Genomic DNA, 27,922 nt, shown 5'->3' on the forward strand with positions numbered 1-27,922 from the left:
CTACTGTCCGAATATATATATATATGTATATATATATACATACAAGCTGGCTCGCCTCCCTTATGAGAGCGACAGAGAGAGAGAGACAGAGAGAGATAGATAAAGAGAGTGTGTGTGTGTGTGTGTGTGTGTGTGTGTGTGTGTGTGTGTGTGTGTGTGTGTGTGTGTGTGTGTGTGTGTGTGTGTGTGTGTGTGTGTATACATTTAGTATATACTGCAATATTGTTGAATGTATTGAGAGTAACAGGTGGCCTTTAAAAAGGGGATGTATACAATTTTGGAATGAATCCCTTGAAATGTATGTAAGTCATTGTTCTGTTCTTTCTAATTACAGTCATGAGCAACCTGCTCAGCACATCCTAGTTGTTTTCTCCATACGCAGACGCACACAGAGAAACCAGACGTTGGAGACCTCTTCCTCACAAGACTGAAGTCTACAGAACTGTCTGTCATCTTTGTTCAGAAAGAGTAGCATTTCTGCGTGTTCCGCAGCCTCCTGCTTTGTCTAAACCCTGCATACAACTAGACCCGAACTTGAAAAATGTAAACTTAAATGATAGTATAGGTTTCTCACAATCGTTTTGTTGCGTTCATGTTTAGCACATTTGAAATAACTGTCAGAACAGCTTCTGTGATGATTTAAACTGACAGCCGTTTTGCCCGCTTTGTGGTATGTTTCACTGCTGTACACATGCATTCATTTTTGTCCTTGTTTTAATATCGTATAGAAACTGCAAATAACTGTGCATTTATTTTAACCTAGTTAGAGTAGGTGGGTGGGGTTTTCAGATCATGTCAAGTTACAATCACAGTAAAGATACTTACTTTTCCTGTGATTTTCTAAATTTGCTGGCACTCACTGCACTGTCCCAGAGCCATGTATATAGAAGAGTCGCGACATCTCCATTCACTCCAATGGACCAGTTTTCTTTTTTACATTGCAAAAGGAACTTTTGGGAAAGTAAGGTTCTGGATTAAGGAGCGCTGTCGAGTTGCAGCAGAATGGACCGCTTGTGGTGTACTTTGAAAGGGTCAGACGTTTAAATAATCAAATTGTATAATATCAGCTTCATTTTATGCATTCAAATGTAGCGCCAGCCCTTTTCCTGGATCCGCATTTTGGACCGCCGTTGTCGCCACTCTCTTACTAGATTGCTCTGCACTGTCCTATATGGTAAACCCCACCCATCTGGCACCTCAGTAGGACAAATCAAGCCATAACAAAGTATTTGCATATAACGTTTGGCCCAGCTCAGATGTTCCTTTTCGCAGCAGCTCTTAAATGCACATGTCGAAAGTCTGCCTTAAACCATATAATCCATATAATCTATCTGCAGCCTGCCTGCTGCACACGGGTTTGTTGTAAGTTGCCATATACATAAGCATCGTGTAACTGGATGCAAATCCAACAGAAGGAGTCAGCTTTTCATATCAAATGTTCATTGTAATGTGCCTTAACAAAGAAGCTGGGCAGATGGAGGTGATTAAACGAATGTAAAGGGTGAAAGTTAGTACATAATATATATTATACATAAACTGAATGGACACAATATTAGGGACACTATTAAATGTGTACCAATCATAAATCGTCAACTCGTTGCACTCCATATCCATCTTCTAGTCTGACATCGCCTCCACTCTAAGTGAGGGGGATTCCCCCAGGGGAATTCCATTTTCCCTAACCAATCACTAGAGACCAACATATCAGCCTGAATCTCATCCAGTTGGGAGAAGGCAGAAAAACATTTCAATGTTTGAATAAATGTCTTCAAAGCAGAGAGCTGTTCAGATTTCAGAGTAAGTGGTACTTTCAATCGATTTAAAACAGCCTCGATAGCAGCATCTACTGTATCTCTGCGCACTTGACAATGGAAAACAGCTTGACAACGGCGTTAGTCCCGCCCATTGCGCTGTTTATTGGCGCTAATTGGCTGACCATTAGTCCCCCTCGGCGCTCATTGGATCAGTTGGTTTTTTTCCAACCGAGGAAATAGCTGTTGCATCACAATGACAGACCAGAAGCCAAAACTCCTTGAGGGGGACTGGGCAGATTGGAAGATCTGGAGCCAGGAAAATGAGTTTTAAGCTTTGACACTATTGAAATTTGGACTGTGTAAAAGGAGCTGTCACTCAATGTCAGGAAGATGGTATTTGGATGGTCAGGAAGCATTTAGTGCATTCAGTGTATGTGTTCAAATATATACAATGTAATATTGCCAGGATCATGTATGTACAATCCTTTTCATTATGTAATATACATATAATCCTAAGCATTATTTTTGTTTTGAGGATTGATGCCAAGCTTATGTGTGCCTTTTATTCATTTGATCTCTTTGTTTAGATGTTTTTTACTTGCCAGCAGCCATGACACATCGGCAACATTTTGAGGCGATGCAGATGAGGCAGTTCATTTCGTTCATTATAATTCTCTCTGTGTTGTTATTATTATCCCCATTGACTTTGCTCTTGGCCACATCTCCAGCGCCTCACAGTCTTGCCCGTGTGTTGTTCTCATCTTATTGGAGCCACAAACGAGCACATCAAATGTCAGAGGATCAAAACGATTATGTTGGGAGAATTCCTGCTATGATGATGCAAACGTATTTGTGTTGTGATTTTTACCCTCATCCTTGTGAGCTGTAAATACTGAAGAGTTAGCCCGTGTGTATAGATGCCCCCTGCTGGTTTTTCTTGAATGCTGCAATGTGCTTTTTGCTTTTATTTCCCCTTCAATATCTGCAACGATGATCTCAATTTGAAGTGTATTTTGAGAGATTAAAAAAAAAAAACTACATTTCAGTTCTACAAAGAATGGACTTTATCTGGGTATATTACGCTTGTTGATTGGACAGGGTTCCCGCGGGTCCTTGAAATCCTTCAAAGTTTGTGAATTTGGAAGAAAAAAATCAATGCCTTTAAACGTTTTTAAAAATAGATATAATAGACATGGGTCATTGAAAGTGCTTGAATTTATATATATTTATATATATATATTTTGTGCAAGAATAGAAGGAGAAAGTTCAAGCCTTTCTCTTTTTAATTGTTGTCTGTGAGCTTCTGTAAAGCCTGCTAGTTCTCGTTATAAGAAATTCTCAGTGTTGTCACTTTGAACTGTGTCTCAAACTATGCCGTGTTGGGTCCGTCTATTCGAGGGAATTGGGCCTTCCTTAAAAAGTATTTGAATTTGATGTTTAAGACGATGTGGGAACCCTGATTGGATGAATGTTACTTGTGTTTTTGTCATTTTCTCAGAAGAGTGGATTTGCAGTATGTGTACTGTCGTACATGTTTTCAATAAAGTGGTGTTGTACCAGGATTTGGGCATTTTACCATCATGCTAAGATTGATTCAAGTGTTTTAAATTAGATTCTAATTTTTGGGTAGTGGCAGCAGGGGCGGACTGCATAATCGGGCACGTCGGGCAAATGCCCGGTGGCCTGGCCTGCAAAAAAAAAATATATATATATATATATATATATATATATATTTTTTTTTTTTGCAGGCCATGCCAGGCCACTCACTGAACAGCAGGCCAGGCGCCGCCTACTGGTTTACTAGTGGTTTTATTACTTTATTCAGGTTTAAAGTGGGTGCATCTCATTGTAAAATTGGACTTGGCCCAAATTGGGCTTCAAACGGCCCAAATTGGGCTTCAAACGGCCCAAATTGGGCTTCAAACGGCCCAAATTGAGCTTCAAACGGCCCAAATTTTTCGCCGCCGCCCTTCAGATGCCGGCACGCGCGTCGGCCAGTATCGGCCTGGCCTGCTTGGTATCTAATGCCCGGCCTGAATTATGATCCCAGTCCGCCCCTGGGTGGCAGTAACAATACGTGTATTCACACCGAACCGAAACAAATCTTTCACTTGAAACGTGCAAAGTCTTCTACAAGGATATCATGGTAAACTAAAAACGGAGACGAAAAAGACTTGTTAAAAACATTGTCGTACTGTAGATTGAAATAAAAAAAAATGAACAGACTGAAAATAATAAAATACATGTTTTGTTTTTTTATCAAGAAATTTTTTCTGCCATTAAACGTTTTTACTGTATCGAAAACATACCTTACCCGTGACACCATCGTGTCGTATCGAACCGAACCGTAATTCACCCCCAGTATTGGGTATTATAAAATACTACTGCAGTGGAATGAGAGGGCAGCTTGTGAAGCTCCTGCCTATATTGCACAATATTTGGCAACGCCCCCTTTCATCTAGTTGAATGACCAGTTGAGCAAGCAGATGACCAAACTCTGACCCACTAGTCTCGTCCTTAAAATCCACACTTCAGATCACAGCCTTACACACGGATTCACCCTGTTGGCGTTTAGCGCGCTTCCGATATCGACTGCTGTGACACATGGGACTATCGAATGGCTTCATTTCAACTGGCCCAGGCTCATGTGTGACCGTGAGCGTATGATCGCTTCAACAACACTGCTATCCATTTCTGATCCAATTCCTGAGTCCCTTTCAAGTGGAAGAGAGAAGGGAACTTGTGGGACAAACAGAGTCATCAACAATGTCAGGTATGTCTTCATTCAGTGGTTGTATTCTGTAAGTAGATGATTAAATGTAGATTTCAACATGTCTAAGATTAAATTCGCATCAGACCTAAGTCTGAGTATCGGTACTCGATACCGAAATAAACCGGTACTAAGTACTGTCGTATCAAAACCTCCAGTCAAACGATACCTGCATTTGATCCTTTTTGTACACAGATCGAGTACAAAAAGTTATTTGTATGGTTTTGCTCACAGCCAATCACTGCAAGCATTCTTTGATTTAATGCGACGTGATTGGCCGACTACCGCAGCAGCTACAACCCATACAGTCTGTGGTGACTGGTGAAGTTGATTGCGTTGTATTTGATGGAATAAAGTCGAATAAAGTACTCTATTTTTTCGGTGTCACTTTAAGGGTACTGGTATTAGTATTGGTATTGTTTTTTTTAATGATACCCAGCCTTAGTGGTTGGGCCAGCTGGTTGACCCTTTCTAGGATGGTTGTGTAGCCTAACATGTACAAAAACAAGAGTCAAGCTCCCTCAAAAAAATTGCACCCCAAATTCTGTGCTGAACCCCGAGAAACGGTATTGTAATTCCTCCTGCCCCACAGAGCTGTTCAACTCTATAGAACACAGTGACCCACTTCACCAGGGAGTCAGAATAGACTCGGTGATGTGCCATCATCATGCCTGGCAGGCCACAGTGTCGGAGACTGCCAGAATATGGTGGTGCCAGTTGAAATGTAACACTACAGCGATGCCCGGCGGCTTGAGGATAGCTGTAGACAAAAAGGTTAGATGCCAGTCCAGTGAAAATATAGCCCTGACACATCTGCCACAACAACAACACATCACATAGGTTATGTCATTATAACCTTAGTTACTGTACATGACCACCATCGGAGCCCTCTGGTGGGCTCGTATTGCCTTGGCCAATCCTGTGAAAGGATTATCTCGACACGGACCCAAATGCACTTTCAACCAATCAGGTGACAGTCGTCCATATGAAAGCACGGACACTCGCCTGACCCTCTCATACCGGTCAATTCAGCTGACTGACGCGGGAGAGGAACGGCAGGCCTCAAAACCAGAGGGCTCCGATGGTGGTCATAATACGTTCGTTACCTATAATGACAACGTACGTTATATTTCCCATCCGTCGCCCTCTGGTGAGCTCGTATTGCCGACAGAGGCGATGGCACCTATTAGTATACCCCTGCCTGCCGTGATCTGAGCCAGGTGCTCAACTTAGCTATTCGAAGAAATAGACAAAATAGAAGTGAGCTTCCAGCTGCACATGGCTATATTTCAGGTAAAAACAGGGTGTAAATGATGTCTTTTCATGTCAACTTGGCATCTCAGGGCTTGTGGAGACTTGGATTACGCCAGGTGAGCAGTATGGATGCATTTTATGTCGTTTTTCTGTTTTTTATTACCCTGAGGGTCTCCAAACTGGGAGCGTGCCGGCTGCATTCTACTGCATGTAGTACACTGACTGTATGCAAGTACCTCATACAACCCTACATCAAAGAAATCTGAACTATCACTTTTGGAGCTGAACACAGACAGCCAATGTAATGTTGAGTTACGTTTTCAGTTCAACAATCAATGTAAACGATGTGCATCATATCTGAGGTGGATGGCACTGACTGATGCTGTGACTGTTAAGTTCTTTGGAACGTCCTGATACCAGTGAGGTACTAAAGATCAGACAAGCTTAAATTATCAGTAGCAGGACAGGATGATGAAATTACAGCTACCCTTGTGAAAGAGGTAACATCCTCTATCATTGACCCACTAACTTACATTTTTCCGACTTCCCTAGAAACTGGTGTTGTCCCCATGAGACGATGTTGCAAAAGTCATTTCTATTTTCAGATGACCAAGCTCAGTTCTACCATGTTTTTCAAAGAGTCTTGAAAAGAATCCTCCAACATCTAAATTCAAATAATATATTTTACGACCATCAATATGGCTTCCGCAAAAATCACTCTGTATTCATGGCGCTTATAGAATTGATTGTGGGCAGTGGTGGCCTAAAGGTTAGAGAAGCTTGTGTGCCTGGAAGGTCGTCGGTTCAATCCCCGGGAGCGGCAGGATAAATCTGGGTGGGGAAATTGAAAAAGCGCTTTCCCCTCCCTCATTACCACCATTGAGTTGCCCTTGAGCAAGGCCCTTAATGCCAACCGCTCCAGTGGAGCTGCTGAGTGGCCAACTTATCAGACTGTGGTGGTACTGATCTAACCTGACGCTGCCAGATGTTTTGTTTCCCCATAACCATCTGGGAACAAGTCGCTCTGAAAAAAATACCTGGCAGGTGATTGGATGAACCATCTGTCGATCACGTCTACCATGGACTCACTCTCGCTGGCCTCACACTTAAATCCCACGCGTAGCTGCCTCCTAGGATGCTGATTGGTGCAAACCACTGGTTCGGATTCAAACCAATAGATTGGAGCGTGGTAGGATGGATTCGTCATGTGATCATGATCTCATGATCTCGCTTGAATCCAGCTGCCTCACAAGGTTGGTACTGGTCAGCTTCCAGGTGTGAATGTGTGTGTGAATGTGAACAGGGCACTCCTGAAAAAGAGAGCATTGCTCTCAGTGAGACTCCCCCTGTATAAATAAAGGTAAAAAAAAATATGAATAAATAAAATCTAAATAAAATGGGTGTTGTTGTTTTTAATAAAAAGACAATGATATCAGTCTAATTGTCGTACCTCTCCATTCCCTCTGCAGCTGGCGAGGCGTTTGTGACCCTGGTCACCACAAATGCCTACTGCATGGGAGCCATGGTGGTGGCTCAGAGTCTGAGGCGGCACGGGACGACTCGCCGCATCGTTGTCATGGTTACGCCGAATGTTTCACAGGAGTCACGGTGGGACATGGTCTGATGAACACATAACACAGGACATCCAAAGCAGGATGCGAGTTATCAAACATCAAGTTCTCTGTACTAGGGAGGACCTTTCACTGACAATATTCATTTACTAAAGCAAATTTAGGAATACATCACATTTTTGGGTGTATTAAAGAGACGGTTCACCCCAAAATCAAAAATATGTAATTTTCCTCTTACCTGTAGTGCTATTTATCCATCTAGATTGCTTTGGCCTGAGTTGCCGTGTTTTGGAGATATCGGCTGTAGAGATGCATTCTCTCGAATACAATGGAACTGGATGGCACTCGGCTTGTGGTGCGGCAAAAAACAAATGAAAAACAGCAATCTAACTCAATAGCAATGTCTCTTTCCAGAAATCATGACCTGGTTCCTCAAGATAATCCACAGACCTTGTTGTGAGAAGTTTCATGTAGGAACTATTTTCTTTAGACCGAACTGACCCAGCAACCACCTCACCGCGCAGGAGAAAGCGTGCATGTAACATTAGCGCACTTCCTTCTGTGCTTCTGTCTAATAACATAATATTATTCAATTTCAAGGGCCTACATAGCTTGCTGATTATGGATGACTGGGCTGTTTCTGTCAGCGTGCCTAAGCTCTGAAATGACCTGCTAGATGCGCTTAGGCACACATTTCTGTGACGTCTTTTCACTTCTTAAAAAATAAAATCAAATAATTATTTATTATTTTATTTATTATAAATAAATAAATAAATAAATAAATAAATAAATAAATAAATAAATAAATACATACATACATAGATTACTACTACATACATTAGGTACTTGTCCCAAATTTCCCTAGATGATCTCTCTCTCTCTGTATCTTATCTTTGGTTGTGAAGCAATTTATAACACGGTAAAAAAGGTGCTATAGGCTATATAAATACAGTTCAAAGTAAGAACACTGCATTTTAGTAATAAAACAGTGAATTTTACATGGCCTACAGATTCATAATTTCTAAAATGAGAGATCAGTATAGCTTTATTTTTAGAACTATTTAGGTGAACCACGTATGCATCAACTGTGCAGTCATTTCTAGCTGCACACTGTCTCCCATTACTGTCACTTCCAATGGAATCAGAGAAAATACCCTGCGTTGGTTCACATCAATGTTATTTTATATTTTATATACACCTTTTACCAATCTTCTATAGCCTACAAAACTGCCCAACTTAGCTGTATATGCTCAGAGTTTTTATTTTCTCACTTGGAGATGATGCTATTGGCCTACTATCAAGTGTTAGCATGGAACCTAGTATCGCTCCACTGATGTGAGAACATTTGGTCCTTAAGGATACTTCCGCCGTACAAAACCCATGTCACCATCATCTCATCCAATACTGCAGCTTTAATGACTCCTGGAGCATCTCTCTCGCATTCATTTGTTGCAAGAGCGCTGCCTGAACAGCATCTTCTATCATACATTATCACCTTCAGCAAGAAGATCCTTTTTGTTCCATTGAATTATTTATCGCAGCTTCCCCCCTCCTTCCTATCCTGCTGCTACCTCTGATGCTCTGTGTGAGCTATCTTTAAGGGCAGCAAAAGACAACGTAAAACATGATGATAGATGATATATAGCAATGAAAAAATACGGCAATACAAGATAAAGTTTGAGGGTCCCATATGGTCTAACTGCTATGCCAGAGGCCTTTCCATTCTGCCAAATACATGGAATTTTGGGAGATATCTTTTGGCCTGAAAATGGGGAAGTTTAAATATATAGAGTAATGAGGGGGGGTCGGCTACTGGCAACTTGAATCCAAATATCCCAGTATGTATCAGCCTTTAAAAAACAGATATTGGAGGCGGGCCTCCAATATCTGGGGGGCAGTTCCAGAGGCTCAGTGAATGGAAGTGAAAAAATATGACATTAGTTATCAAAAGGAGATCACATAGAATAGATCACATAGATAGAATAGATCTCATAGAATAGCCTAAATGTGTGTGATTTGATTAAAGAGATCATTCAGAACTACAGTAGTTTTGAGGAATTTGACAGTTTTTCCCCACTATCCCAGAATCAGAAACAAATCAATGCCTTCAGTATTTGGTGTAGTCTGAAGTAAGTCAAAACAGCAATATCAGGCTATCTTGGCTATCTTGACCTTTTGTCTGGGGGGAGGCCCACAGTCTCAGACTTTGAAAACCTATGGTCTAACTCTAATCCTCACTTCCCCCAAAGGTTTGCCCTTGAACAGGCGTTTGATGAGGTCATCGTGGTGGATGTGATGGACAGCAGGGACCGAGTCCACCTCTCCTTGCTGGGACGTCCTGAGCTCGGTGTCACCTTCACCAAGATCCACTGCTGGACCCTCACCCACTACAGCAAGTGTGTCTTCCTGGACGCAGACACACTTGTGAGTCTGCCATAGATACAGTTGGCATATTTCAATTGCAATCAATGTTATCTGTTACTGAGAAGCCATTTTGATTATAGAGTGACTAACAACAACTGTGTTGGAATTCTCTCATTCCTCGCTGCTCTGGAGGCCAAAATAATCTCATTTGTTGAGGTAAAAGTCAGTGGGCGGAGCCAAACAACCACCGTTTTTCTGGCTAAGTAGGCTAGAGGTAAGAGAGGCGCAAGCTAACATTATGAAGCTCTTGATAATATAATATATAACTTTATAAACATGATCGTAGCCACCGTGTTGTCATCCATTGGTTTGTGGAGCCGCCATCTTGGTTATTTGGAGCCAGAAGCAGCTAGCCCGAGATAAGGGGTTTTCTACAGAGCCGCAGCGCCGCCTGCTATTGGTTTACGATCGTCGAGCTACACGATCGCTGGACAGACGACCTGTCAATCACCCCCCAAAGCATAGTCTAATGCAGAGGTTCTCAAATGTTTTTCAGCCAAGGACCCCTTACAAGATAGAAAATATACCGGGGACCCCCTCATTCTGATTTGTGATTTTGGGCTAAGCTTAATTGTTTCCACGGTAACGTGCTTGACTTTTAATTTGATAGGTTTGTTATTAGAATGTAATCCATGAACCATTTTAGATTTAAAGCATAAACTATTTTCGTTGAACTATGAAGATTTTGCAAAAAAAAAAATATTACATTACATTTACATTACGTCATTTAGCAGACACTTTTGTTTTGTCCAAAGCGATTTACAATATCACAATTAGGGTAACCCTAACCCTAACCCTAAAACAGTACAGAAAACCACTATGCAACACAATCAATGACAGCCAAGATATTTTGATAGACTAGCACCATGTAGGAAGTAGTTTGAGAAGGAATAAGTAACATGTAGCATTTTCTTTTTTAATAAAAAAAAAAAAAAAAAAAAAATTTTTTTTTTTTTTTTTTTACCTGAAAACTTTTCGAGGACCCCCTGGCAAAGTGCCGCGGACCCCCATTTGAGAACCACTGGTCTAATGGGACCATTATTACAAAATGAACATCATGAAGTATTGAAGAAGACTTGAAACTAGTGATGGAGACCATCAACTCATTAGGAAAGTGTTTACTGAGGTCATAAATCAAGTGAGAAGTATTCTCATTTTCACATCATCATCATCATCATCATCATCATCATCATCGGACTTCTTTTTGGAGCCTGATTAGGAAGAATGCAGGTTTAAGTTGCTTACGCATTGGCCTCATTTTTCAGGACCGGAGGTTGCCCCAAATTTCAATCAAGTTGTTTCCGAAACTTCCAGAGTACCTCAAATTGGATTACAATTGTTCCAGTGTTTTCGTATGGAAACCTAATATAGCGCCCCCTGCATTTGGGAGGTCATCATACTGCTGTTCTAAGAACAAACTCGACAGAGCTTAAAACCGTTGGTACAAGATAAGCTTGTATAAGTATAGCTGACCTTCAAACTAGTACAAGACACTATATAAGTAGGAAAATAAGAATGTCACTGGAGCCTGAAAGGTTTTATATTGTATAACAACCCTGCACCACAAAGGGATCGCGTTCAGATAAATAATTTACCCACAACTGGAGAATTAACTTTCATAACAGTCATTCATTTCTTTACAGAACTCAAAGCACACCGCGGCAACTTGAATGACTTTTTAACTGTGGAATTACTCATAGAGAGAAAACCACACTGAGCTCTGTCTAAATAAAGCAATACATCAATGGCAGGCCAAAGCAGATATACTGTATCACACGTCACACGTCACACCGCAACACGTGGAAACGTTGGCTCAATAATGACACTGTGTAGATTCCACTCCATCACAGAGTCAACGCGCGCTGTGTTTGGCTCTTTGAAGGTTCATCCATTCATGTTGTGAACCGTTGGGTAACGGCTGGGTGTAGGCAGCAGGCAGCGGTCATGGCCGTCAAACAGGATGTCATTGAAATCGATAGCCAGCGCTGACCTATAGTGACCTTAGAGGCTCTGGTATAATCTGTTGCTCGTTTCAGAGCAAACAGGCATCTTCTCAGGTGAACGGGGCATGTTTGAACGCCGCGGCCGAGTCAATAGAGATGGACGTATCTATAGGCTCTTGAGGTCATACTGGGCTGTTACATGTATTCGATCTGCATTGTACATATTTGTGCACATGCATGACGTTAGGGTTAGAATTTTGGCAAAATGGATACCCCTGCTGTACCTATTTTTACAGTGTTAACCTTCTGCCTGCTGTGGATGCTCTGTGTGTTTGTTTTTGTTTGTTAACACTCCCGGTTCTTCACTGTTTTCGCCTATGGGATTTTGAATGGGTTTTTGGCGCAATGCTTCAAATGTGTGGTTAACGCAAGCTTATTCAAACGCGAACCAGTGTTCAGCAGGATAATCCCCCCCCCCATTTTTTATCACATTTTTATCCCCCATTAGTGCTAATCCAATTTATTTATCCTGATTGCTACTCCACCCTCTGCCGATCTGGGGAGAGCCGAAACTGGCTCCATGCTTCCTCCGAGACATGGGCAGTTAGCCAGCCGCTTCTTTTCACCTGACAGAGGAAGCTTCACCGGTAGGACATAGCACGTGAGAGATTCACGCTATTCCAACCAGTTCCCCTCCCTCTGAACAGGCGCCCTTAACTCATTGAGTGCCAGCCACTTTTGGAGAACGGACGCTCCCAGTGCCAGAGTTTTCAGAGCGTTTTCAGTGATTTCTCGAGGCCCACAGAATATTGTGTGATATTACTATGTAAACACCGAACACGCAAAAAGAACAAGGAGACTCTATTGTATCATCAGCAAAAAAAAGTTTATTGATACCATTTTCCGTTCTTTAGTTATGAGCCGGAGAAGATAGGTTGTTTTCAGCGTTTTCAGGCATTTCAAATTATAAGCTGAGATATTCAGCCTTTTGTGAAATGCAGCATTTCAAGCACATTCACTGACTCTAGATACGGTAATATTTTCTGATGTAGTGATGTGGTGTAGTTGTGTCCTGCCCTGCGTGCCCCACCCCCCCTCCCCCCCCTCAGCTGAAAACTCCTCCCCACACTAGTAACACACAGCCTCGCACCAAGCGTCAAGGAAGCCTGGGAAGCGCCGCCTCCCAGGCAGCGCAACATGGAGAAGCCACACGCGGACTGCAGTGAAAGGTTTGGCTTTTCAGTGTCGCGCTGCTGCTTTTCTAGCGGCTAATCATGTGGAGAAACTATGCTGACAGACAGACAGAGGCAGAAGGACTCAGTTGTGTGCGCGGATTGACTGTGTTCGCACGCACCGTCAGTTGCAGCCACTGGCTGCCAGCCAGAACAATCTACATGGCTCTGGATTGCAGCATGAGCGGGTTCTCTTTCATCAAGGCTATTTCAGGCAGTGTATTCCTGACATTTCTGTAATCTGGAGAGCACTGTCGCCACCTAAGGGTTCTGTAAAATAGGTTATAGACCTCCAATAGCTACTATAGTTGTACAGGAGCTGCGGAAGGCTTTGATCGACGTCCCACCGTCAAAAAACGCATTGGACGTCGAAGGACGTCCGTGGCACTCTACGTCACTATTTAATTGGACGTCGAAGGACGTCCATGGCATTCAATGAGTTAATGACCAGAGGAGGAACCACATTAGCAACCAGGATATTGCATGTTTTTGTGAAGGGGGTTCCTATATGAAGGAAACCCCCGGGAGGCACGGGGAGAACATGCAAACTCCACACAGAAAGGCCCTTTAGACCAGTGATTCCCAACCAGGGGTACGTGTACCCCTAGGGGTACTTGAGCAGCTTGAAAGGGGTACGTGGAAAGATTGAGGATCACAATTTATTTCCAAAATGAAAAAAAAAAAACAGTATTCCAAGTCATTTCATAGGCCCATTTCTAAAATGCTATGTATTGTAGCGTTTCAGGTAATCCAAGTATTACCTGTAATGTGATGTGCAATAGAAGCGTCTCAACTGCAGCTAGGAACTAATGTGTGTGGGTGTGTTCCTAGGGGGAAGGGGATATATGTGACCAGCGGCCGGGGCGGAGGCCAGTCAGGCTATGCGAGGGAGCTGACCGGGTGGTTGCAGAGCTAGCAGCGAAGCTAGCTGCTAGGAGCGTGTATTGTGAAGACAAGAATAAAAAGCCTGTACCAACTTCAAGTCTCCAGTTCCTTGGACGAAACCCACTTCGTTACATTGGTGCCAGACAGTAAAGCGGTAACGCCTCTGATTCGGCCGAGAGGGGAGAGGGTGAGAAGGAACGGCAAAAGAGACGGGTGGTGCGGCTTTTTGGCTCTAGAAACTAGCGCTAGTAAGTTAGCTACCAGGGGTGCTAACTGCTAACTGCTAGCTGCAACCACGTGCGATGGTGCGCGGAGAATCAAGTATCTCCGGAGAATGGCCATCGGTGAACGGGAGGAAAGGAGAGCTGACGGCGGGGATCAGCTCGATGCTGGCGGGCATGGAGGCCCGTGTGTTGAGAGAGGTCGGACGGCTGGTAGAAGAGACTCCTGCCTGGGCAGTAGAGGTGATGCGGGCGCTGCGAGAAGTCATGCAGCGGGTGGACTTGATGAGCGCGGAGATAATGCAGCAGGGAGAGCGGCTGGAGGAGCCACGGAAGAGACTGTGTTGGACCTGCAGAGAGCCGGGCCACGTGGCGAGGTGGTGCCGATGCGGTCCCGGGAGACGGACCGGGTATGCGGGACAACGACATGGACAGCAGGGAGCCTGCTGGGCATGCGGCGAGATTGGACACCTGGCTAGAGAGTGTCAAAAGGCTGTCGGAGATCGGGGGACAGCGGGAGAAGAGAGACGTGCAGGCGGCGAGAGGGACATCGTCTGCAGCGTTGTTACAGTCGGGAGAGCGACGCTCGTGTCTCCGAGTGAGCGAGAGGGGTTACCGCCGGGGGAACCGGCCCAGCCTAACCGCTATACACCCCCTAACGTTGCACTGCGGAGAGCCGAGGGGAAGATCGACGCCGGTGGTGTTCGCTCTGCTGTCCTCAACCCTGGAGGAGGGGGACGGAAAAACGAGCGGAGAGCCGAGGGGAAGATCGACGCCGGTGGTGTTCGCTCTGCTGTCCTCAACCCTGGAGGAGGGGGACGGAAAAACGAACGAGTGCGAGGCTGGGAGGACGACGCCAGGGTCAGCTGGAGAGTCGACGGGCGCGAGTGGAGACCGGAGGACGAGGATGTCGATCCGGTGCTCGTTCGAGCATTTGGCTACTGGAACAAACAAAAGGGGGGACCGAAAAGAGTGCTTCAGGGGGAATTGGTGAAGCTGGGAAAAGGGGGGATGGAAATGGGGTTTAAAAGAAAAGCTAAGGAAAATGTGGGGGCTTGTGTTTGAATTGAAATGTGTGAAAAAGAAGGAAATAATGAAAAACTAGACATTATGGAGTGCCTAATGGGAAACTAGACATTATGGGGGTACCTAATGGAAAACTAGACATTACGGAGTACCTAATGAAAAACTGGACATTATGACGGGGGTGCTGAAAAGAAAAGACTGGTTGTTGGGGAATTATAATTTGATGTGGTGATGGGAAAAATATTGTGTTGGGTGTGTTTTGGTACAGGGGGATGTGTGTGGGTTGTGGGTGTCGACGTGGGCGTCGACTAATGTTGGGTGAGGAGTATGTAGCGTTTCAGGTAATCCAAGTATTACCTGTAATGTGATGTGCAATAGAAGCGTCTCAACTGCAGCTAGGAACTAATGTGTGTGGGTGTGTTCCTAGGGGGAAGGGGATATATGTGACCAGCGGCCGGGGCGGAGGCCAGTCAGGCTATGCGAGGGAGCTGACCGGGTGGTTGCAGAGCTAGCAGCGAAGCTAGCTGCTAGGAGCGTGTATTGTGAAGACAAGAATAAAAAGCCTGTACCAACTTCAAGTCTCCAGTTCCTTGGACGAAACCCACTTCGTTACAGTATGCATGCCCGGTCTTTTTCAACCCACCAGAATTATATTATAAAGGGGATTCATTCAAATTATTTTCATGTAATAATCAGTCGTGTTAGATACTAAAAGTTTTAATATGAGTTTAATAGAACAAATTTAGAGAATCATCAACACGCCTGAGTGAGGGGGTACTATTGGCATGGTGAAACAGCTCAAGGGGTACATAAGCCAGAAAAGGTTGGGAAACACTGCTTTAGACGACTCCACCTGGGCGGTGGGCACTCGAGGACATGCGGACGGGCACGCATCCCTTCAGCGTTCACAGCGTCCCAGGTGGGAATCGAACCCAGGACCTTCGAGCTGTGAGGCGACAGCGCTTACCACTGCACCACCGTACCCCCTCTTCAGCAGGATAATCTTCACACATGAGGACCACTAGCTAGCAAACGGCTAAATGAGACTACGCTGTTGAGTCGACGGGGATATAATACATCAATAACGTCATCACTTCAAAGGACGAACACGGAAATTCTCTTTCCCTCACCTGGTTCAGCCCGGGGTAATCAGTGCACAGCAGCGCACACATCAACAACAGTCCAGGTTGAGTGGTGACGTGACGTGGAAGCCTATGCGACACTGTGTGTAGTTCTGGATTAGCTTAGCACAAGCTTTTTACTTCTAGGGCTCGCATTTACGCTTCAAAAGTCATGAAAGTGGTCCTCATGTGTGAAGATTATCCCGCTGAACACTGGTTCGTGTTTGATTAAGCTTGCGTTGCCCAGAGACCTTATTTGAAGCATCGCGCCCAAAACCCATTCAAAAATCCCATAGACAGAAACAATGAAGAACCAGGGAGTCCGGGACTTCCGCGTTCCGACTACAAAAATACATCATCCCTGCCGCTCTCTATATTGGCCATTATTTAGGTGCTGACCTCTTGTCACTCGGGTCCCTGTCAGGTGCTGTGCAACGTGGACGAGCTGTTTGAGAGAGAAGAGCTGTCGGCCGCCCCGGACCCCGGCTGGCCCGACTGCTTCAACTCCGGGGTGTTTGTCTTCCGGCCCTCCCTGGACACCCACGCCCGCCTCCTGGATCATGCCCAGGAGCGTGGCAGCTTTGATGGTACGTAGAAACAGTAGACTCGATCCCGCACAATGTCTTCACCTTAACTTTTAATAAATGAAATACAGCGCTTCGGTCAAGTGACCTTCATCTGGTATCTGGACGCTAATACAATGGGGCCTGTTTCTATAGGCAAACAGGGAAAATGAATCAACCAATTGGGACATGGCAATTTGGTTAGACCTCATGGCACAAATCGGTGCCATACAGGTGCCCAATAATCACAATAAATGAACAATCAAATAGAATTGACGTTTTACCTCCATCTAGACCAGGGGTTTTCAAAGTGGGAGGCGGGCCTCCCCAGGGGGGCTTTACACCGTTTTATGGGAGGCTGAGTGAATAGAAGTGAAAGAGTATCACATTAGTTATCAAAAGGAGAACACATAGAACAGCCTAAATGTGTGTGATTTGGTTAAAGATAGTTCATAGATACAGTTTTCGATCTTGGCTCAATAGTTGAGTGTCTATGGGATCAAATAACATAATCATGATCCCAGAGGCATCCAGGAATTGAGCGAGGGAGGCGCCTTCTTCCAAGCTTTGTCTGGAGAACAGGAAAACACTCAGAAATAATATGTTACGCATTAAAAAGAGGAGAGAGATTACACCCACACAAAAGACTCCAAATGTCTGTCAGGTGCAAAAAAGACCAATAAGGTATGGGCTATTTAAAAGACTGCACTCAGTCATATCAATTAGCAGCCAACGCTAAGAGGCATTGGTAGAATAGGGGGTAGAATGGGGAGGGGTGCCGAGACATGTTAAAGTGACACCCCAATAGATAAAAACATGGTACTGTGTACGCCATTAATATTGCTACACACAGGTCACTTTAAAAGGATTCCTTCCGCTCGGGCTAAATGTGTGTTCATAATTCTCCTCTCAGTTTCTTTCTGCCTTTCTCTGTTTCAAAATGAATGAAAAGGACCCATTTGTTCAGGACAATCATTTACAGTGACAATACTGTATATAGGCCAGTGGTTCTCAAAGTGGGGTCCGGTGACCCCCAGGGGTCCTTGAGGAGGTTCCAGGGGGTCCCCAGCAAAAAGGGAATGATTTATATTCAGTATAATTCCATACATATGTAACGCAATGACAGAATGTATGACTATTCTGGTTATGGGGTTCACACACTTTTCTGGTATAAAACATCTAAAAGCTAAAATCTCATCAGATGGGGGACCCTAGGCCAAAACCGTATCACATTTGTGTCCGTTTAGGTGTCCTTGACATGGAAAAAGGGGGGTATAACCCCCTAACGATGTATGAATGTCTCAGCTTCATTAAATGGGCCACGTACAATGTTTACAGTCCCATAAAATGACCTTTAATATATTGTTGGGGGCTGTTGTGGTGCATACCTCCCTATTGGAGTTTCAAGACTCACCCAATGTGGAGGCTACTGTCACACACTTCACTTTACAATCTTTACAATTGACAGTGAACACCTCGCCTCTCTTGTTCCCCACCCACAGTATCCTGCCAAAGCATTTTTGGCAGGATGTTACTGTCCGAGCTGCCTTTTTGCACCAGCAAAACAAACAGACAGCAACGTTTAGTTACATAGTAGCTCCTGTATGAGGAGGACTGACTGACACAATGTATCCATAGCTCATTCAGATTCAGATTCAGATTCAGATACTTTTATTGCGACGCAACCAGGTTGGTGGTATAGTTTCAGTAGATGATGTTGTACCTCTGACATAACATGGAAACAGGACATTGATACATTTAGACAATTAGACAGTTACACCATTCCCACTTCCAACAATAAATACATAAATACAGGATACAAGACCAACAGACGTATAGTTAGGGTGAGGGGGGAGGAGGGAGAGGGGTGCTGAGGGAGTTCAGAGTCCGTATGGCTGTGGGAAAGAAACTGTCTTTGAAGCGGGTGGTTTTGGTGGGAATTGATCTGTAGCGTCTCCTTGAGGGGAGGGGCAGGAACAGGGGGTGGGCTGGGTGGGAGGGGTCCTTAATCATCTTACAGGCACGGGTGATGGTTCGGGAGGTGTATATGGATGAGGACACAATGTATAATGCTTAAATACTCAGTCTTAAGATACTCTTATGTCTGTGTTTTGATGTATTATGTGTTTTTATGTCCTGAAATGTGACCTGTGATATGTAATCTATTTTTATAATCTATTTTCTTGTTTTTAGTTAGATCTGTGATATGAAATCTAATTTTTTTTAAATATCTATTTCCTTGTTTTTAGCTAGATCTTAGCAGTTCTGTGTGTGAATTCTGCTTTTTATTCAGTGAATGCTGTGAGCGAGAATCAAATAAACTCAATGAGTCAATAGCTCCTGTATGAGGACTGACACAATGCATTTGCACTTTGTTACCTCAGCCAAGGAGGTTGGCTTTTCAGTGCCAATTTGTCTGTCTGTCTCTTTGTTTGTTAACTGGATTACGGAAAAAACTATTCGGCTGATTGTCATGAAACTTGGTGGAAGGGTGTAGCACGGGCCAAGGAAGGACCCCTTACATTTTGGAGTGGATCCGATCCGACTCACGAAAATTGCATATCTAGACTGGACTTTTGGCCTTATTGGCGGAGGTCTCTGTTCTCCGATTCCACTTCTAGTTGTTAATGTGGTCAAATGGTCAAATGAGATCATTTTGTGGCTTTGGGGGGCGATGCTCCTGTAATTCACACACCCACTATTTGGCCTGTTTGTAGCCTACCTCTGTATGATCTGATCCCCTGTGTAGCTGCTAGTCTTTGTACATCTGCTGCTTCTGTTATTTTGTCCCTCTCCCGTATGGAATAGATTGACATTTGATATCCAGCCTTCTTTCTGTGTGTCTTGTGCTGCATACAGGAGGGGACCAGGGCCTCCTCAACACGTTCTTCAGTAGCTGGGCAGTGACAGACATCAGTAAACACCTGCCCTTTGTGTACAACCTCAGTGCCAACACAGTGTACACCTACCTCCCTGCTTTCCAACAGTGAGTGTTCCTGCACTGCCGCCTGCACGCGGCTATTCTCCTTTATACACAGCTTATTTGTGGAATGGACTGTAGCCTACCACCTTTTACATGTCAGGTAGGAATGACAAATCTGTGTCTGATATATAAGAAAAATCAAAGTTCTAGGCTAGAATTCAAATCTCACACATCCCTACCCTATTAAAGAAATGAATATTTTTAAATGTGTATGTTATAGCCTATATGAACGAAACGACTAATTACAGTAGCCTAAGCACATGCTTTGGGACATGGGGATATTCACTGCATAACTGCGCGGCTGCCCTTTGGTGTGTTTTAAATGGATGGTTCCGTCAGCATCAATTTTCGTTACGAATCCGAACTGGTTCATCCTGCAATTCTCTCCCTCTCTCTTCCCTCTCTCGTTCTCTCCCCCCCCCCCCCCCTCTCTCTCTCTCCCTCTCCCACTCTCTCTTTTATCTCTCTCTCTCACTCTGTCCCTCTGCTTGCACTCAGCAAGAAAGAAGCTGCTGTCACAGACGTGATGGCGGTGACGCTGTGGCTTTTAAGGGGAGTGATCTCACACTTGTGAATACTGTTTTGGGCATAAACACGCCTATGGAGGTTTGTGCCGAGATGACGCGAAGCGCAGCGGGCGCAGTGGGCCGACAAGCCCACAATTATTATTATTAGGGCTTTGCACGGCACAATTCCAGTGCAAAACGGGCGCTAACGCAGAATTAGAAAACAAAACTGTAAGTATTTAGTTCAAGGGTTATTTCTGATTTTTGGAGCCCTAGCCCTATTTGCTAATTGCTACTTAGTAATGATGATGCTGATTGGTAGATTCCTTTCTCACCACAATCCATGCTGTTCCTCATATAGCCTACTAGCTCCAGATAGTTACCCACAAACCAATACAAGGTCAATGGGGTCACGCTCCTGTCTGTGCAAACTGACTGAGGGTTCACTGAATCTACTTTGTGTGCACTGTGGAGGACATTTCAGGGAGGTATATAGGTATATTTAGGTTCTGATGTCACAAAATGATGCAGTAGGTACAGCTATGGAGAACTACAGTACAGATCATATAATACAATACGGTATGATACAATAACATATAATTTCATATGATATGATATGATATGATATGATATAATGCACTACAATAAAATACAATATGATCCAATGCAATACGATACAATGTAACAATACAAAAAGATGCAATGTGGAGAATTTTCTGTCCAATTTTTCAAATTCATACATTTCGACTTTCTCTATATTTACACCCGTTTTAAATGTTTGTGCAGGTTGCCGTTTGTATGTATGTATGTATGTATGTATGTATGTATGTATGTATGTATGTATGTATGTATGTATGTATGTATGTATGTATGTATGTATGTATATGTATGTATGTATGTATGTATGTATGTATGTATGTATGTAGCCTATGTATGTATGTATGTATGTATGTATGTATGTATGTATCCTTGTCATGTTAATCCTCTAGCCACTGATAGACTTTTGATCAGTGCGATGAATCAACATGCTGGAGTTGTGTTTCTGCACAGGTTTGGCCACAGTGCAAAGATTGTCCATTTCCAAGGAGCAGTGAAGCCATGGAACTGCTGCTCAGGCTCCCAGTCAGACAGCAGTACGGGTCGGTTCGTCGCCCAGTGGTGGAACCAGTACCTCAGCCATGCAACCCCCGTCCCACCAGAGACACAGTCCAGTGAAGACTGTGAGCAACTGCAACAAGTATGGGTGCCGATGCGCTTTGAAAACTTGTTTATTTTTATTCATTTATAATCTTTATTTAATCGGGGAAGGCCATTTTGCAAGGATGCCCTGATCACAGTACGTATACATAAAAACAATAAAAGCACACAAACGTTACAGTATACAAAAAATCATATATAGAAACAATAAAAGCACACAAATAAAGGCACATGAGAGTTACAGTAAACCACAGCAGATTATATAACAAACAGAACAAAGACAACAACATAGGGACCAGGGACGCTGGAACTCTGTTTAAGTAGGGGGTGCTGCTGCATGGAAGGGTCTCTCGGTGGCGGGGAAAGTTTTTTGGACGTTTGGATGTTTTTTTTGTCTTATTTAGAGGAATATCTCATTTTAAATTAACATTAGGATTATACTGTTGTGATGTCATTATTCAGTATTTTCTCCTTTTCTCACTCACTTTTCACCACCTTTTGGTCATTTTACACTACAACAGACAGCAACACAGGCAGAAACACTGAACTTATTATTATTATAATATTTTATGATCTTATTATTATAAACTAAACATAACAAATAACATCTCCTCCCTCATTACTTTGCTCATAGTCTTCAACTAAACCCTAAATATTGCAGTATAAAGCATACAAAACACATTTTTATCTTTTTTTTTATTGACATTGCAATTCCTTTTCTTTTTTTTTGACATTGCAATTCCAATAAAACAGCAAAGGGTGCTGCAGCACCCTAAGCACCCCCACTTCCCGCGTCCCTGTAAGGGACAACATCAGTTCAAAAACATGCGTTCACACTGTTCTGCCAGTCAACAAAGAGTTAAATTGATTAAAAGTGGTTCACTTTTCTCACAAGTTTCTGCAGCTTTTTCCATTTGTGTGGAGCTTAAAAAGCCAGTTTCCCAATCTCAGTATGAAGAGGATGAATTTCAAGAAGCAAAACGTCTTGGGACCTCGTGCTGTGTGACAATGATTTATAGTTCAAAAGACATGTGAGATACCCCAAAAGTTTGCCAAGAAGTGCTTTGTAAATAAGTACAATATAGTGCTGTTCTCTTCTCACTGCCAAGGACTGCCACCCAACTATCTCATAATAATATACAGTACAATGTTCTAAAGGCATCCCCAGTTCTGAAGCTGAGGGTGGAATGATGGACTGCATCCAGAGGTGCAGGAGAGTGCATATAAATTACATCGCCATAGTCCATAAAAAGGTTGACTGTTGATTTAGTTCAATGAAACCCAATGGGAATGCAAGCTTATTGATAAAACAAGTGTTCTCATTCACTTCTGTTCATTCTTCATCTGGGTGCCAAGGCAATATGACAGGAATACGTTGTTTTTTTTATCATTTCATATTGAACAACTCAACGGAAGCCACAACATCTGTGTTTCCGTCCAACTAAGCAAAGTTAAGGCAAACTTTCAAAATGTGGTAAAATAAATGATATAATAATAAGAATTAAATGTATTGCCATCATGGGTTGGATTGAATGATTTAGCTGTCTGTCGGTAATACGGTAATACGGTAATATATAAGGTTATATATATATATATATATATATATATATATATATATATATATATATATATATATATATATATATATATATATATATATATATATATATATATATATAAGCAATATAGCATGAGAGCCAGTGTGTTGTGGCAAATATATCCCGCTGATCAGCTGTTATCCCACGAGGCGGCACGGTTTCCAAGTATGATAATATAATAATAATAATAATACTATAAGTCCGACTGGCATGGCATTCTGGTAGAGTCAGTTGAAACACTACTGTAAGGCGGGACCGCAAGAACGTGCGGGTGATTTGATTGGATCGTTCTGGAGACTGAAGTTGACATTGGCCAATCCTGGTGCTTGCTGAGAAGCTGAGAGCTTTCTGGAAAGCCCGACACGCAGCTCGAGCGCAGCGCTGCATTCTCAGCGCTTGCTGAGAAGCTGAGAGCTTTCTGCAAAGCCCGACACCAACTAACGTTACGGGGTTAAATGCGGGGTAAAGAAGACATTAGCCCGCGTCTATTCTTGTACAAAACATAATTTTCTGCGAAGTATTAGTAAAGTTATAAGCGAAGATCGATTCACAAGGATCTGACAGCTGTCTCCGCCATTTGTTTTTTCTACATTGTCATTTGAGGTAACCAAAGCCTTTTAGTAAGAGAGTTGCCATGGCAACTCATAACCCATGGCCATGGGTTATTGGAGTGGGTTACGGGATTTATACAATGGCTGTGAACCAATCAGATTGCTTGATTTGAGAGAGCCGTTTTATAAATATATATATACCGCCCGCTCTACCTCCTGAGCTACAGCCGCACCGAATTAAATATATTTTTCGCAGTGTGTGTGTAGCCATGTTGTATTTAGTGAATCCTATATAATCCTACATTCACTACCAGTCAAAACTGTGAACACACCTGATTAAATGTTTTCCATTCGCCTTTGCTCTTAAAGGCTTATGCTTAAATGCCTGAAATGTGTTTCTTAGGTAAATATAAATAGTGCAGTTGATCCTATGTATACATTGCAAAGCCTTTGCTTTTCCATCAAGGCAAAGGGTGACTTTAAAGAATCTTAGACCCCCTAAAGTCAAAAAATATGTTCCTTCAGTTTCATGTTTGAGTTTCACCGTGCAGAATGATGTCTGTGCAGAGTTTGACACTACGGCTGTTTTCACATTCATCTGCTGAAAGTGGAACGTTTCTCAGAGCTCACTGAAATCACATTTTTAGGGGGTGGGCCGACAGTACGAGCATGATTCATGACATCACAAATAGTTTAGAAGCCAATCCCTGTCCAATATTCAACTAGTGGGATGTGGAAAGTTATAGGCCCACTTTTCGGGAGATTTGCCATATTGCCGACAGTAAATGGATAGTGTGGATGTCTTTATCGTGTACGTTCCCTACAAAGGGCGGTACAGCCCGGTCGCTGCTACTTTGCTAGCGTTACAATGGTAGCACATAGTTGCCGAAAGTACACATTGCAACAGCGCCAGAAACACTCTGTACATGTTGTGACATGTACATGCAATGAAATAATAATCCAAAATGACTGGAAACGGCCATTTTCAAAGTAAATTCACACGCCGAGATCTAACAAAGATTAACCAAACTGACCAAGAGTAACTGAAGTTACTTCCTCCTTTGCAATGAGGCGCTGGGACACAATGCATGCACTAGGCTACATGTAACATAATTCTAACCTAACTCTCTGGTTAACCTAACTCTAACCTAACTCTCTGGTTAACATGATAACTCTAACTCTAACCTAACTCTCTGGTTAACATAACTCTAACTCTAACCTAACTCTCTGGTTAACATAATTCTAACTAACTCTCTGGCTAAGATAACTCTAACTCTAACCTAACTCTCTGGCTAACATAACTCTAACTCTAACCTAACTCTCTGGTTAACATAACTCAACTCTAACCTAACTCTCTGGTTAACATAACTTTAACTCTAACCTAACTCTCTGGCTAACATAACTCTAACTCTAACCTAACTCTCTGGTTAACATAACTCTAACTCTAACCTAACTCTCTGGCTAACATAACTCTAACTCTAACCTAACTCTCTAGGTAAACATAACTCTACCTCTAACATGCCTCTCTGGTTGTGCAGATCCAGGAGAGTGACGCCAAGATGGCACTCAGGGAAAACCTGGACGTTTCCAACTCGCTGCTTGTGTGTTTTTCACAGCCTGCCGAAAAGCCCCATTCACCGCCTGAAGAGAGGGAGATGGTGAGTTTAGAGATCGAGTGTTACATTTATAGTGATATTGTGCAGAAAAAAATGACAGCGCCAGAAACACTCACATGTAGCCTACATGTTGTGATATGTACATGCGATGAAATAATAATCCAAAATTACTGGAAACGGCCATTTTCAAAGTAAATCCACACACTGAGATCTAACAAAGATTAACCAAATTGACCAAGAGTAACTGAAGTTACTTCCTCGTTTGCAATGAGGCACTGTAGCTACACAATGCATGCACTAGGCTACATGTAACATAATTCTAACCTAACTCTCTGGTTAACCTAACTCTAACCTAACTCTCTGGTAAACATAACTCTAACTCTAACCTAACTCTCTGGCTAAGATAACTCTAACTCTAACCTAACTCTCTGGCTAACATAACTCTACCTCTAACCTAACTCTCTGGCTAACATAACTCTAACTCTAACCTAACTCTCTGGTTAACACAACTCTACCTCTAACATGCCTCTCTGGTTGTGCAGATCCAGGAGAGTGACGCCAAGATGGCGCTCAGGGAAAACCTGGACGTTTCCAACTCGCTGCTTGTGTGTTTTTCACAGCCTGCCGAAAAGCCCCATTCACCGCCTGAAGAGAGGGAGATGGTGAGTTTAGAGATCGACTGTTTGATTTATAGTGATATTGTGCAGAAAAAACGGAGGATAACTCAAGATTTGTCACTGTTCGGCGTGAACCTCTTATCTCCAAATTCGGCCATTTTCTTTTTTCTTTTTTTCCATACATGGATTTAGTGGGCATCCAAAAATACACTGTGAAAGTTTCAGGTACTTTGGACCAGCGAAATAATATTACTGGTTATTAATGTTGTTATTACTATTATACTATGTTAAGATAAGAATGTTTTTTTCTTCCTTGTGAAAACTAGCGAACTAGCGAATGATCTGATTCGCTTTTGGAGCACATTGCTGCATAAATGTGCATATTAATTGCAGATGAAGAGATTTTCTTTAAGTAATACAATGCTTTAAGAATATGGAGTTCATGCCTTATGTGCAGACAAGTATGCTGATATAGAAATATTTGCCATTTAATGCATTAATTAGCTTAATTAATGGCCTCATTATCATCCGCTGTAATGTTTAATACATCATGGTGATTGTGGAGGGGACATTAGGCAGCTGAAGTGCCTCTTATGTTAGTTCTGGTAGAGTGTAGATTGGATTGTTAATGTATGGGTTTCTCTGATTCATTTGAAGCATTATGATTATGCAAGCAGCTGATATTATGCTGAGCAGACGCATAATACCTTCCAGGAAGACACACCACCCACGCACATACATCAAGGACTGCTTCTATTTATGCTTTCATAATAGCTAATGGCATGATACAAAATACATGTTCACACGTTTAGCTGTGTTTTCTGTCTATGTGAACATGTCATGTGACATGATGTTTTGTGGTGGCTGTAGTGTTCACACCCAGATAACACACTGTTGGAGGACAAGCCAGCAGAGTCGGGGAAGCCGGGGAGCCAGGAGCCACCTATGTGTGCAGAGGGCGCCTCAGAAGCCCATACAGAACATGTATGTGAACCATTTATTTCTATACAATCACAAATCACAGTTCGATTCATATGAAAGTTTTATTTTTTTATTTTATTTTTATTTACTTATTTATTAATTTACTTACTTATTTACTTATTTCATAGGGACAATGCAAATTAAAGCAGCTACGAGCAAGATTTTCGATTGTTATTAAACAGTCTAAATTGAATATCGATGCCTCACATCTTACCTGTAATAGTAGACGAGACCAACGCCGAGTAGTCTCGCTTGAATGCCGATCTTGATGATTAGTCTGTCTGCAGGCCGGGGCAGATCAGGAAGTGAAATGAAATGGTTTGCGGCAGCCACTTCGGCCATAACCACAAAATTACAAAATTACTTTCAAACAAACTGTTAGAATATAACGAGAGATGTTCGCGAGAGCAGAAAGTAGCGACGACAGCTGTTTTGGGTCTGCTGCTACGGCCGTAAACTGTTTTGCTCTGCCTAGCAAATGTGTACAGCTGCAAAACAACAGACCCAAAACAAGAAGGATGGCTTTCCTCGCTAAAGGGCTTTCTACTCTCGCGAACATCTCTCGTTATATTCTAACAGTTTGTTTGAAAGTAATTTTGTAATTTTGTGGTTATGGCCGAAGTGGCTGCCGCAAACCATTTAATTTCACTTCCTGATCTGCCCCGGCCCGCACACAGACTATAATCATCAAACAACACTGGCCGATTCACTCGGCGTTCAAGCGAGACTACTCGGTGTTGGTCTCGTCTACTATTATAGGTAAGATGTGAGGCATCGATATTCAATTTAGACTGTTTAATAACAATCGAAAATCTTGCTCGTATAGCTGCTTTAACATAGTGCCACTTGTTATTGTATTGTTGTATCAGCAGAGGTGTGTTGAGGTGGAGGCGGAGCATCGCAGGCTATGGGAGGCGGGCCATGCTGACTACCTGGGCAGAGACGCCTTCAGTCACATCCAGAGGAAACTGGACCTCTTCCTGGAATAGCATGGAGCACCTCACTGATGTCAGACACATCTGGGTCCAGTGTGAATTTGATGAGCTTTCAGTTACGCTGAGACTATAGAGCTTAAAGAGTGACTAAACCAAACCCAAATCTGCAAATCT

The 27,922-nt window shown here is 42.9% G+C and overlaps 2 protein-coding genes across 3 annotated transcripts in view; both read left to right on the forward strand.

Moving 5' to 3' along the window:
• Positions 1–3,316, forward strand: part of cd99 (CD99 molecule) — a 35,643-nt gene extending 32,327 nt beyond the window's left edge. For both annotated transcript variants that reach the window (XM_083633936.1, XM_083633937.1), the window contains one exon: positions 335–3,316. In XM_083633936.1, coding sequence (XP_083490062.1) covers positions 335–363 — 29 coding nt within the window. In that variant the 3' untranslated portion in view covers positions 364–3,316. The remainder of the gene's footprint in view (positions 1–334) is intronic.
• Positions 3,317–5,394: 2,078 nt separating this feature from the next.
• Positions 5,395–27,802, forward strand: gyg2 (glycogenin 2; the record flags this gene model as incomplete). The annotated part of the gene is made up of 10 exons (XM_083632919.1): positions 5,395–5,674; positions 7,248–7,386; positions 9,599–9,773; positions 16,626–16,788; positions 19,624–19,750; positions 21,304–21,490; positions 25,138–25,257; positions 25,758–25,877; positions 26,703–26,816; positions 27,686–27,802. 10 exons carry the CDS (start codon positions 5,395–5,397, stop codon positions 27,800–27,802), a joined length of 1,542 nt encoding a protein of 513 aa, XP_083489045.1.
• Positions 27,803–27,922: the final 120 nt, after the last annotated feature.

This window comes from Poromitra crassiceps, assembly GCF_964638095.1.
Source record: "Poromitra crassiceps genome assembly, chromosome: 3".
Classification (NCBI taxonomy): Eukaryota; Metazoa; Chordata; class Actinopteri; order Beryciformes; family Melamphaidae; genus Poromitra; species Poromitra crassiceps.